Source organism: Mangifera indica, chromosome 2 (assembly GCF_011075055.1).
Source record: "Mangifera indica cultivar Alphonso chromosome 2, CATAS_Mindica_2.1, whole genome shotgun sequence".
In the NCBI taxonomy this organism is placed as follows: Eukaryota; Viridiplantae; Streptophyta; class Magnoliopsida; order Sapindales; family Anacardiaceae; genus Mangifera; species Mangifera indica.
Window position 1 is genome coordinate 13600127 of NC_058138.1, and position 13193 is coordinate 13613319.

General features: G+C 30.4%; 2 protein-coding genes across 5 annotated transcripts; both read right to left on the bottom strand.

The window, feature by feature from the left end:
• Positions 1 to 18: 18 nt before the first annotated feature.
• On the bottom strand, positions 19 to 4221 carry LOC123208770 (hydroxyproline O-arabinosyltransferase NOD3-like). 4 transcript variants are annotated; one of them, XM_044626293.1, is made up of 9 exons: positions 4121 to 4221; positions 3162 to 3554; positions 2606 to 2673; positions 2258 to 2459; positions 1811 to 1926; positions 1661 to 1730; positions 1489 to 1560; positions 1180 to 1293; positions 19 to 433 (listed from the first exon to the last, which is right to left on the bottom strand). In XM_044626293.1, exons 2-9 carry the CDS (start codon positions 3543 to 3545, stop codon positions 362 to 364), a joined length of 1098 nt encoding a protein of 365 aa, XP_044482228.1. In that variant the 5' UTR covers positions 3546 to 3554; positions 4121 to 4221; the 3' UTR covers positions 19 to 361. The 4 variants fall into 4 exon arrangements, with proteins under 4 accessions (XP_044482228.1, XP_044482226.1, XP_044482227.1 ...); XM_044626291.1 differs by having other exon boundaries at positions 3162 to 3708; XM_044626292.1 differs by having other exon boundaries at positions 3162 to 3700; positions 4121 to 4211.
• Positions 4222 to 6379: 2158 nt separating this feature from the next.
• LOC123209609 (ABC transporter G family member 23) lies at positions 6380 to 8517 on the bottom strand. The gene has a single exon (XM_044627723.1). The coding sequence runs from the start codon at positions 8440 to 8442 to the stop codon at positions 6490 to 6492; it is 1953 nt and encodes a 650-aa protein (XP_044483658.1). The 5' UTR covers positions 8443 to 8517; the 3' UTR covers positions 6380 to 6489.
• Positions 8518 to 13193: the final 4676 nt, after the last annotated feature.

Below are 13193 nucleotides of genomic sequence, written 5' to 3' on the forward strand. Positions count from 1 at the left end.
TCTATATCAACTTGAAAATATGAAAACTTAATCTTTCCCCATGTGTTATTAACCAAACAAAAAGACTAACAAACAATCTCAGCAAGGAATTCTGAATTTACAGGTTTTTAACATTCAGCATCAAAATTTAACTATATACTCTAAATGTGAGCAAAATGCGAGCAGAAAACTTTAGAGGCCTTAATGCTTACATCAGGAAGTATGAACAATCAAGGATCCCCTTATTTGATTTATAATTTTCTCTTCTTTGTCTGTACCACCTTTTCATTTACCTGTGATTAGAATCAACAAATCTCATCTGGAAAATGCTAGTAGCAATGAACAAACAGAAATTCCACTGATCTGTGATCTTCCGCTGATATCAGCCACTTGTTAATGTATCCCACCCAGGAATATTAGCAGTAGCCTCGTTCACCATCTTCACAAGTCTCACCTGCAACAATCACAGGAAGCATAATTGGAGAGAGTCTGACATTCATGACTGTCTCAAGCAAGTGAGATGGGGTATAAGAATCAGAATACTCTTATTAGGTATTAGGATGGCATAGAATATGTCAATAGACTAGCATGATAATAGACAGCATGTACTCATAATTTAACATTTAATAATTTACTTTCTCTTCTTTATACTTATAATAAACTATCATGTAAGAACAATTATATTTAACTAATAGAAATAACCATGTTGAAAAAAATCCACATCCTGAACAACAGCCTCAAACAGGAAGCTAGAGAGGACATCGACAGAACAGCCATATAGTACTGATTGAAGAAGCAACAAAGAGTGTGTTCCATGTGCAATAGTACTAACCAAGATGTTTTATGTTAATACTATAATGAAAACCTAAAACCTCATTACCTAATTCTATTATTACTATTTATGACTTGTAATACAGCGCAGAAAAAATATCCAGGGCAACCAACTACTTAGCTACAGCCCTTAAATCACTAGTTACAGATTCATAATTCAGGTGCTACTAAGTTTACCTTTAACCAGGACCAGATACTCTTATTGTCTGGTCCACAGACTGAAAGAACTATGCTGCAGGACTGGGGGACTCAAGGGTTGGACATCACTACCACTAGCATAGTATGACATCTAAATAAGTACCAGGATATTCTTGCATATGGTTTCCCAAATAACTTGTTAATAAATATGAAGCAGAATTAAGGACTTACCACACTTTCAGGAACTCCTGGAGGGGGTAAGGAGAGGTTTCTTGGTGGCGGACCACTAAGATAAGACCTCTTGTCAAAACGCCATTCTCCGATCTTCCCATATGTCAGCTCTCCCTGGATTACAACAAAATTGAGTTATTTCTAAAGTATTATCAATACACAAGCTAGTACAAGAAACTTAAAGAAAAACAATTATGATCAACCTATAAAAAAATATAAGAAAAAATAAAAAAGATGATAACATTACAGTTAAATCATTAGGTTCCTAAGATTATCCCCACAAACAAAAACTAGAAGAGAGTGTTATACCTTTAAAGAGTAGTCACATCCATAAGTATAATGGATTATGAACTTCTTCCCCACTTCTAAGTCCCATGGTGGCTGAAAACAAGAGAAGATGCAAATTGATGATGCTTGAGCAACTTAAAGAATGGAATAAACATATAAAATTAGCTTTTGATGCATTGAGTATTGAAAGGACCTGTAGCATAAAGTCTTTACGAAGTGTATGCTGCACTCCATGCAATGCAGATGCTACAGCATATGCATACCTTAGTGCAACAAGACATGTCAGTAACATCAAAAACCAGGATCAAAAGACAAGTTTAAAAAATCCTTAGTTAAAGCTTACATTTCTAGCACCCATCCAAATGCCTTATCAGCCTCTGGGTCGTCTTTCATTCTTAAAGAAACATTCAACCACACAGGTGAAATGTCCTCTAGCAAAGACTGAAAAGACATTTTAGTCTACACAATTAAATAATACAAAGAGGGAGGGCAGAGCGCAATGATCAACAATTCAATCTTTTTACCAAAATTATGGCTGCAACTTCTTAGATTACTAGATTAATAAGTTTTAATATACAATGCAAACTAACTACACAATGAGAACAAAATGTAAGATGCAATCTCAGCCATTGAAAGAAACAAATCTAAATGGTCTCAAAATCGTATTATGATTTGATTGGATAGCTCTATAAAAGTCAGTAGAAAGTTAAAATATTAACAGCATATTAGCACTCAGTATTGCAAGATTTGAGCACTTAGTTCATATATTTTATAATAGCAGAAAGCTTACCTTTGTAATGATTACAGGAGAATTTCCAATTGGATCAATATTTGTCACTGGACCCATTTCTTCAGGATAAAACTTTCTAAGAATTTTCTCATGTTCAGCTGGTTTAATGTAGAAAAAAGGGAAACCGGCTGGATTACTTCCATGAGCCAAATTAGGCAACGGATTAACAAATATGTGGTCAGGCTCTGCCATGAGGATATATCTGCATCAGTTACATAATCCATTACTTTTAGAATTTATACATATAAAAAAGAAGTTATAAATTACAAGTTAATCATTCAAGCTGCAATTGCTGATATAACAGAAGAAAAGTGGATAGACAAGTGTATATATAGTTTGGGTACTCACTCTTCATCAATTGTTGCCTTTTCAAGCCATTGCACAAAGGCCCATGGTCTGTTTAGAACTATATATCCCTGGATATAACAAATAGTATGCAGTACAATTAAGAACTATAGAACTTTGCAGATAAGAGGTGTATACCAACACAATGAAGAATGGTTACTAGAATTAGCAAATGGAAGATTGAGATGAATCAACATGAGTGCACATCAGTTGTCTACCGTCAATAAAGATATACGGAAATAGAATTCTAAATGGGAGTGAAAAGTTAATCACTTTTTAATAGCTACAATTATCAAATTGGATCACTGGTTTGGTTTTCACACACCATTTTTCAGTTAAGGTAATGTCATTTAACAAAACATAGTCACTAACTAAATTAACAATACTAATAAGGTGTTTGGTGACTTACAGACGAAAATGGAAACAGACTGCACATGTGATGAACTATTTTCCAACTAAATATGTGCAGAACCTTACATGCAATGGTATTTTCTAAATACTGAAACATAAACAGACAGAAAATAAGTGATACAGAAACAGCAAATTTAAATATTCTCACCCGGTCAAGACCACCTGGAAGAGGATCAACAACAAAAGATGGAATCTCTTCCATCAACTTGTCAGGCTTTCCTGAATGCAATATTCGTGTAAATTTTCCCATATCTGATCCAGGCATGTCTTTTACTTTCTTATACCAGTAATACATAATGCGAGACTGCCATTGGCTATATGGAGCATCAGTTGCCGTAAGGGCAACATGATATTTCAAATCAGTACTCTGTACTCCAGTATTGGCATCAACTGCATTCAATTCATCTGACGCCCAGGAGGCCTTGTAGCTTATTGCAAGAGTTAGCAAATTATATGTTGCAAAGAAAAATCCAAGTGCCAAAAGCACCAAAACTAAAGGTGACGAACGCCCTGTATTTTTTCTCCCACTCATTTTAAACTCCTAATAAACAAACATGAATATATTTCAACTCCTAATTGATCAACTAAGCTCACTTAGCTGTCTGCAAAAACATTTAAATGCAATCGCAATACTCAAAAAATGGAACCCTCCAAATTCCAGGAAACAATTGCAAGAAGCAGGAACCTCTGTCGAACTTTTAAACGAGTCAACCACAAACCCAGAAAAAAATAACGATAAGTATGCATAAGAATAACAATATCAACAGTTAACTCAATAAAACACAAATAAAAAGCACTTTTTCATTGGCAAATACGAAACACGGAGAAAAATATCAAAACTTCTGATCCTAACACAGTACAAAACTCAACATACTCTCATACTTTTCCCACAACACTTTTAAGCCAAAACATTAATCTAATCCCTTTCCGCATCAAATTAAACATACCCAGATCTGAAATTCCACTTAAAACCAGAAAAAAAAAAAAAGAGCAAATGAACACAGATACACTGAAATAACATTTAAAAAAAGAACTTCAAAACTGAAAAAACAATAAGAAAGCCATAAACAACATTGAAGTTTGAACAAAAGGAGAGAAACACATTACCTGAAACAAGCTTCAAGACGTCAAATGGTTTCGCAAGAGAAAGGGAGAGACTTTTCAACGCCCCTGTTGTTAGAAGACGCGGAGGTTTGACAAGCTGTAAATTTTTTGAAGTCATTTTTTTATATACAAATATACAATATGGTAAATGGCATGTTTCCACCTAAGGTTTGGCTTATAAAATTTTGCATCTGAAAGAGCATAAATAACAATTTTTTATCCAAAATTAATCCTTATTTGTAAAAAAATACACACTGCTATGTAGTGAAATTAGAATTTTATCTTCACTATTTTATTTTTCAAATATATAATCATAAATTAAAAGAACATTTTAAATATCTAAATTATATAAAAGTCCACTTATTTTGTTTTTCTTTTTACTCTTACTGCTTTTCTTCCTTATTTTCTAGTTTCATGTTGTTGTTGATTTCACCCTCTTCCTTTTTGTAGCTTCTCCGTTCCTCTTCTACTTTTCAATTCTTTTTTAGTTTGATTATTTTAGTTCAATTGATCAATTCAGCAACGATTCGATTGACTATGTCATTGATGACAACTCTTATACGAAAAGATGGGGGTGGTAAGGGTAACAATGGTGAAATCATGGTAGTGATGAGAGAGTAAGACCAATGACTAGGGTTTTCAAAAGACTTGAAATTGATTTACGAGTTTTCAAACGTTTTTCATGTTAAATGTTATATTTAAAACATTTTAGATTGATTTTTAAAAACTTTATTTTTAATATTTTCAAAATTAATGGGTGATGAAATTACTATTTTGTTCTTTCACCATTAGTTTTTCAGTCAAGTTTGATATTGGATAAAAAAGTGTTATTTATATTATTTAAAGGTGAATAAGGGTTTTGGGTCAAACCTTGGACGGGAAATGTAATTTACTCCATACAATATTTTACCAACCACTCAAAAGGGAAGTGTAATTTGTTAATGGTTTATCTCGACCAATTACATTATATAAATGTGAAAGATCTGCAAATGGCATTTTTGTTTTTGTGGAGATCACGTTTGTCATATGTTATTTGTCAAATACAATAAATTTTCATAATCTTTTTCATCTCAAAGATGTATATATTTTAAATACATAAAATAGATATACAGATGATATATTATCATATAATTAGATGATTTTGAATTAATTATATGATAATAATCAATCATAAAATAACACATCATCTATATATTTATACTATATAATTAAAGTATATACACATAAAATTACCGTATAAAACGATCATTCTCAAATTACTTTGACTTTTCTTTCCAGATGCTCCCTAGAATTCAATTCAATTTTCCTCAACTTCTGTTGGGCTCTTGATGTTAAGATTGCAGTGATATTTTGATAATTTAATTTCAACAACTTTTTATTGATCCTTGTGTTTGAACAAAACATTTGGAACCCCTTTGGTTTAAAAACTAACCAAAAAACCCATTATCATGTGTAAATGAAAATAACCAAAGCCAGTAACTCAGTTTTGCATTTTTCTTGACTTGGTTTAGGTTTGGTGAAAACCTAGTTGTGTACTACTTTTATCTTATTTTAAAATAAACCTCATGAATTTCATATATGAGTAATATCATATGTATAAATAAATTATACAAATTTATTTATATAAACTAACGTGGTTGATCTGATTGGGTGATAAAGTGAGAGAAAAAATAATAATAAAATTATATACATAACTTTTATTTATAATTTTATACACAAACAATAATATCTTGAATATGATTGGATATTATTTTATCTTTAATTTTAATTATTTAATCACATAATGATAAGTTATTTGTATACAAAAGTTGTATACATAACACTACTAAAAAAATAAACAATCACAAACTATCATCTTAATTTATATATATATATAAGTTAGTATAATTTATTTTTATTCGTAGTTTTATTCTTTGTACCTTGAGGGGTGGCTATGTTATTTTCGAACATTTTAAAGGTTTAATTTAGAGTGAAGAGAGGTTTAGGGTTAGTAAAACTAACCCTAATCAAAGATTTCTCCTCAAATTAACAAGAGCAACATTATTATCCAATAGTCCTTTATTTAATTCCATAAGGACTAAGATTATATCTACGAACAAATTATATGGATTAATTTTTATAGATTAAAATAATAATTTATTATTAAATAATATGATTATTTATTTTAAAATTGTCTAATCAAATATTATTAAATCAATTTATATAAATTTATATAATTTATTTTTACACATGGTATTGCTTTTTTTATTTCCTGCATACTAATTCAATCTAATTAAAATTTTTATAAATTTAAGATCCCAAAACATACACAATTATCAGCAATGCAAACAAATAGTTATAATCCTAATTAAACAGACAAGCTCTCTTAGGAGTCAAATGGTAGTCCTTGAAGCTCTCCGAATGAGAATAAGCCAACAAAGAATGCGATACAGCACAAAGAACCCAACCATTATTCCAACATTCATCCACCGCCCGTCTTCTTCTAGCCCTCGACTCTTCAACACATCGTTTCCCGTAAGCAGACACTCGGAATGATCCTGAATTCCCCATGAAAAACATTCTCCCTTCTCGTTCCAATACTCATTCGTCAGCATCGAATCCAATGGATATCTGTAAAGCGAAACGTAGTACATGAAGAGCCAGTACTTGGGGATGTTTTCCTTGGGGATGAAGTAGCCGGAGAACAAGAAAAAAGCTCCGAGAACAGTGCATATTAAAGAGTTCCCAGAAATGAAGTCGGGAGAGACTGCACTGAGGAAGAGGACGAGAGAGCTCGCCATTAAAACGATGAGCCAAACCACGAAGGTGAAAAATGCGAAGGCGGAGATAGAAGGATTGAGGCCTACGATCCAGTAAACGGGGACGGAAAATAGAAGAGATACTGCAAATAAGAATGGAAGAAACACTATCGTGTTGGCGATCATGTAGGAGGAAATTTTGTAGGCTTCTCTTGAGGTTTCCTTCATTAAAACTCGCCGCTCTTGGAGGTAAATGGGGAGAGCTTCGACTGTTGAAGAGAGGAGGAAGCTAAGACTGAATGCGAATAGGCCTAATCGCTCTGCAACTCCGGCTTCATCTTTTCTCACGTTTACGTACACACTTCCTAAACCGAATCCTCCAACTAGAGCTTGCATTGTTCGTGCCAGCAACAGCTGCTTTGTTCTATAAATTATCTTCCAGAATCTTGAAATCAGAACTAAAATCTCATACAGATTGAGGAGATAGAGAGTATGGTTAAAGTTTCTGTAATTCTCCTTGTGTTGTTGAGTTCTCAGCCCGATTTCTTCATCGGCAGATATGGAGTAAGAATATTGGTTTGCTGATATGTAATTTTTGGAATAAGAATTATCTTCCAATGTTTGCATAATTTCCATGGCGAATTCTAGCGCATTCAGCTGCACCGGAATTTGATATCCCAGATGAATAATGGTTTCTTCAAGCGATTCCAGGCTGCCATTGTGGACAACAGAGCCATGAGAAAGGATCAAGAAGTTTGAAATATACTGAAGAATCCTGTAACCCGGCTGGTGGATGGATATCACAACCGTTCTTTGCTTTGCTTTCGCCATTGAAGCGAGCAGCTCGATCACTTGAAGAGCCGAAGAACTATCCAATCCGGAAGTTGGTTCATCCAGGACCAAAATCGATGGATTGTGCATCATGTCAACACCAATTGAAACCCTTTTTCTTTCTCCACCGGATATTCCTCTATTCTCTTCGTCTCCAACGAAACTATCTGCAACATGCGAGAGACCAAGTTCATGCAACAAGCTCTCAACCCTCTCTTCTTTCTCCTTTGAGCTCATCTCTTTGAGCCTGAATTTTGCGCTAAACATAAGCGTTTCTTTTACTGTGAGTAATGGAAGCAAATCATCTTCTTGTGCCACAAATCCGCATATCTTCCTCAGTTGAAACGGACTAATTATTGGATGGTCATTAATCGCTATACTTTTAGCATCAAAATCCTTCTCCCTTATCCTTCCTGATATTATCCGAAGCAGACTCGATTTCCCGGTCCCGCTAGGGCCAACAATAGCGAGAATCTCAGAGCCTCTGGCGTCGAAAGACACCGATTTGAGTATATCAATCACTTTAGGCTTCTTCTTCCCCAAGTGATAAAATGAACCGCTTGGTTGAATGCTATAGGAAAGGTTTCTTACGTTAAGTTTATAGGAGGTTTCCACAGGCGGTGGCGGTGGCGGCGACGGCTGGTAGAAGGAGGAGGAATGGCTGGCGGATTCATCAGGGGAATTAGAGGTGGAGAAGAGGAAGACGGAGTCGTCTTCAAGGCTTGGCTTTGGTTGTTGTAAGCAAGATGGAGACATGGATGTTTGAGGTGGAGTTGCCTTGGGGAAAATGCATTAATGGAGAAGGCTTTGAAGTGGGGAAGTGAAGAGGATGATCAGACATATGGAGGTTGGACCAACTTTGATTGATTGTGGGAAAAGGTATTGGGATTCTGGTGAAGGTGGTGAAATATTTGGCAGTGTTGGTGACCAAAGGATTTTGACCTTTAATTAAAAAAAAGTGTAAAATATTCAGCATAATTTAGATAATTCAATATGCATAAATACTCAAAATTTTAAGTATGATTTTACATTAAAAATTGAATTTCTATTTATGGGCCATTTATACGAGAAAACTTGTTTACTTTTTTGCTTAAAAACAGAGGTTTGATATGTTGCCTCCGCCATTGTCAAATTGTACTCTCTCTCTCTCTCAATTTAACGGGAAGTACTTAGGCCCGTTGAGGGGGGCTTTTAATTAAGAATGTATAAAACAGTGTTTTGAAAATTAGACTGAATTGGCCTGTTCAACTAAGAATTACTCTATAATCTTGTCTAGTTTTCATATAATTGTTGACTCATTAAAAAAATTGATCAAATATAATTAAAATCAGTATAAATAAACAAATTTAAAGTCATATTGGTTTTTTATAGTTGAAAATTTGGGAATGTTTGATAGATAATATTCATTAATTAAATAAATAATTATATATGGTTAAGAAATGTTAATTCAATTTTTCATGATTATTTATTCAATTATAAGGTGTCGTTTGGTTACCAAAGTTCAAAAATTATTTTGATAATTTATCTTTTATTTTTTATATTATTTTATTTAATTTATAAATAAAAAAATATTATGATAATATTTTATTATTAAAAGTGATATGACAAATAATGTAAAAAACAATTTTATTGCTATCTTTACTTCATATATAAAAAAATTATTGAGGTCATTTTAATTTTATTATAATTATATTATTATTTATTAATTTTAAGGATAAATAATTTTATTTTTAATTAATATAATAAATAATATAAAAATATTTTAGAATAATGATACTTTAAGACGTTAAGTAGTATAATATATTAATATTCTTTTATAACCTCTAACCAAATAAAATAATTATTTATATTTACCAAAATTTATTAAATATAATAATTATTTATACTCAACAATCTTTTAGGTAAGCTATCTTCAAGATAATATTTCAATTTTGATAATAAAACATTACCCAAACTAAACCCTCCTAAAGGTTAGATTGAAATCAGTTAGTTTGACTAGTTAGTTGAATCGGTCAAACCATAAACTAATAAAATAACCAGTTTAACTAATGATTTAGTTTTAAAAACATTGGTATAAAGTGTATTATAGTAATCTATTGATTTTGTTAGGGGAATTTTTTATTACCACAAATATGGTTACCTTAATGTGTTTAGCAAATTTATATGTATAAATAATTGTTGTGCTTAATTGGCAGTAATAAAAGAATACTGTGATATTATTTACTTAAAAAACAATATATATTAAAAAAATTTACAAAATTAAGATTATATTAGTAATTTTTTAATACATAAAAAGAACGTGGTAATCAATTTATTCCCTATATTGTCTGCTATATATAATAACTTTGTAAAAATAATATTTATAATAAAAGATAAATTACTATAGTGTTATCTTATTCTCCAAACTAAACAGACTTAAAAGATTATTATAAAGATAAATTATATTAAATATTGTTTAGTATAAATCATTATTATGTTTAATTAAATTGATATACATAAATAGACAATAATAAAGAAATATTAAGATATAATTTTATTGAAAGACCCTCATATGATAAATTAAATCAAAGGTTTGATGACAAAGGGCAATCTTAACCATCTTCTCATCTCGATCGACATCAATAAATGCTTTTAGATATGAATTTAGTAGGTTGCCAGCTAAAACCATATGATAATATTTTTGTCTTAAATTTAAAAAGGGTAAAATTACAACAAAAAAATTAAAAATATTTTGATAATATTTTAATAATTAAGATAAATGTAATAATAAAATTACCTTCTCACGTCATATTAGTAATAAAAAATTATTAAAATCTTTTCTTATTTAATAAATCAAATAAAATAACCCAATAATAAAATATAAATTACTAAACTATTTATCCTAAACGCACTCATTTTTTATGAAGTTTTTGTGGGGTGTACCCAAAACTTTACCATTGTAAAATACGAAGGACCGAGGCCCTAATAAGATGTGTCAAACAAAGCTCGTGAAATAGACTTAAATCTTAAGCAAGCTCAAGAGGAGACCTATGTTATAAATCATGGTCTAAATGGTAATTACACAACCAGTGACTGATGCACAGCCATTTGTTTCGGCTTATAAAGAAGAGTTTATTAAAATAGCTCTTATGAAATGTAACTTTCATGAAAAAGTTGTTAATTGTTTTTGTTAGGAAATGTAAAGAGTTCTCTAATATTAATTTATCAAAGCAATTTTAACATACAAGAATAAATCAAGTAAAATCTATAAGAATAATAAAAATATATTTTAAATTTCACTTCCTTAAATGAGCATGTAAGGGCTCCTCCGATATGCGGTAAAATAGTTTATTTTAAATTTTGTAAGTGTTTTTAAAATATAATAAAATTATACGTATATATTTTTAAGTATATAAATTATATGTTTTCATGTGATTAAAGATTTTCAATTAAAAAGAAAATAACACATAATCATATAATGATACATCATTTATATAATTAATTATATATTTAAAAGTATATACACATAACACTACTCTTTAAAATATAATCCAATAATCTCTCTCTCTCTCTCTCTCTCTCTCTCTATCTATATATATATATATATATATATATATATATATATATATATATATATATATTCTAGTTATAAAGCTACAAATTTACTCAAAGAAACAATCCTAACCACCCACAGAGAAAACACGCTAAAGTTTAAGAACAACTATAGTTTACTTCAACCCTAGAAGTTAGTAAAACTATGAAACACTAAAATTTTTAGAAAGAAGGTTTGTGATTGAGCATTTGTTATATCTTTGAAACCTTGATTCAGTTAGGAACAGTTATCAAAAAAATATAGTTTATTTCACGTATGATGTGATATTCACATTTTGTTATTAAAAGAAAAATATCCTGACTTAGCTTTGACAAATAATATGACTATGCATTGTGTTATACAATCAAATTTTTTCTTAATCAAACTCACATAAATGATATTAAAGAAGCAATAAGCTATATGATTATTGACCAATTATGTCTCTTATATGTAGGTTAAACTAAGGTACGGGTAGATGACCTCCACCTTGAATAAATGGGAAGAGTGAGAGTTGGCAGGTTCATTTGTCCCACAATTTCCCCAAGTGTAACTAGTCTAGTTTCCTATTATCACAAAAGTGTAATACTGTTCTATTATGAACTCTAATGGGAAAGAAAATTCCTTCCTACCAAATTGATGTTATGCAATTATCTTGTTTTAGTAGGAGTTAGAATTAGAATATAAGTCTAGATTTCTTAATGTATTATGATTGAGTATATTCAATAATATGATTACATGTAACTTTACCTCTTCTCTAGTAAAGTCAAGATGCTGTAAAAGTAAAAAAGACTGAAAAATTAGAGGTACATAGTGATGATATGATTTGTAATGCCCATAAGTATATTTCAAAAGTATTTTAGTCGTTTGAATTAATTATGGAACTATAAATTATGTTTAAGTGTTTGGAAATATATTGGAACAACTATTCATAGGAGTGCAACACTTATCCCATGGTTTGCATATTGTTCTATGAGAGAAATGATTGACCACGGAGTTCGAAATATTTTTCCCAAGAAACACCCAGTTGAGAGTGTGGTTGTAAAGGACACACGTCGTAAGTTGAGGATAACCATCTTAATGGAATGTTTGTTTTAAAGGAGAAACATTCATTTTGATGGTTATCTTTTAGAATTCTATATAAAAAGGAGCCCTATGCCATTTTCATACATATGTTGGCCATTTTTTTATATTTTCAGTACACTAAAATGTTGCATATCATTTTGGCAATTGGTCCAAATCGGAGGTTTCAAGGCATCAATTTAGAAAAAATTGTTGCTATCTACAGAAGTAGATTTCCTTTTATTTAAGAGTAACGATTTTATAAGTTATTCATGTTAATATGATTAGGTTGACATTTAAGTTAATTATTTATTTAAAGCTTGTTATTATGGTGTTATGAAGACAAAATATCGAGATTATGATATATATATATATATATATATATATATATATATATATATATATATATATATATATATATATATATATATAAATGTATGATTATAATACTGAGATGTTTTGATAGATGAAGTTAATCTAGTGCATATTAATATTTGATTCGACATTATGCATGATGAGATTTAGTAATGGAAGACTGAATGACCTTTAGGCAAATTTAAATGATGAATTGAGATTAAATAGAATAACAGATAAAAAATTCTAGATATGATAAAATGTATGTTTCAAGAACAAGAACGATCATTTCATTTATTGTATAAGTTATATTGAATAATCGCTTTATAAAAAATATCTTTTAAATAAATTAAGAGAAACAGTTATTCTAGAAACATGAACAATTTTTCTATGGTAATCATTCATATAAAAGTAACACTTGTTATAGAGTTAAGGTGAATGGTAATTTCAAAATTATGAATACCACTAGTTTAATAATGGAACATTATGACTATGTGTTTAGATATGACGCATGCTAGAAAGT

Bases quoted from the DNA above. Each gene is read 5' to 3' on its own strand.
- LOC123209609 (XM_044627723.1), bottom strand. From the start codon at position 8,442: ATGTCTCCATCTTGCTTACAACAACCAAAGCCAAGCCTTGAAGACGAC.
- LOC123208770 (XM_044626293.1), bottom strand. From the start codon at position 3,545: ATGAGTGGGAGAAAAAATACAGGGCGTTCGTCACCTTTAGTTTTGGTG. The intron at 1,731-1,810 runs GTAAGCTTTAAC...TGTTGCACTAAG, and splicing joins TTTGGATGGGTGCTAGAAAT to GTATGCATATGCTGTAGCAT. The intron at 1,294-1,488 runs GTATAACACTCT...GTTGTAATCCAG, and splicing joins GATGTGACTACTCTTTAAAG to GGAGAGCTGACATATGGGAA.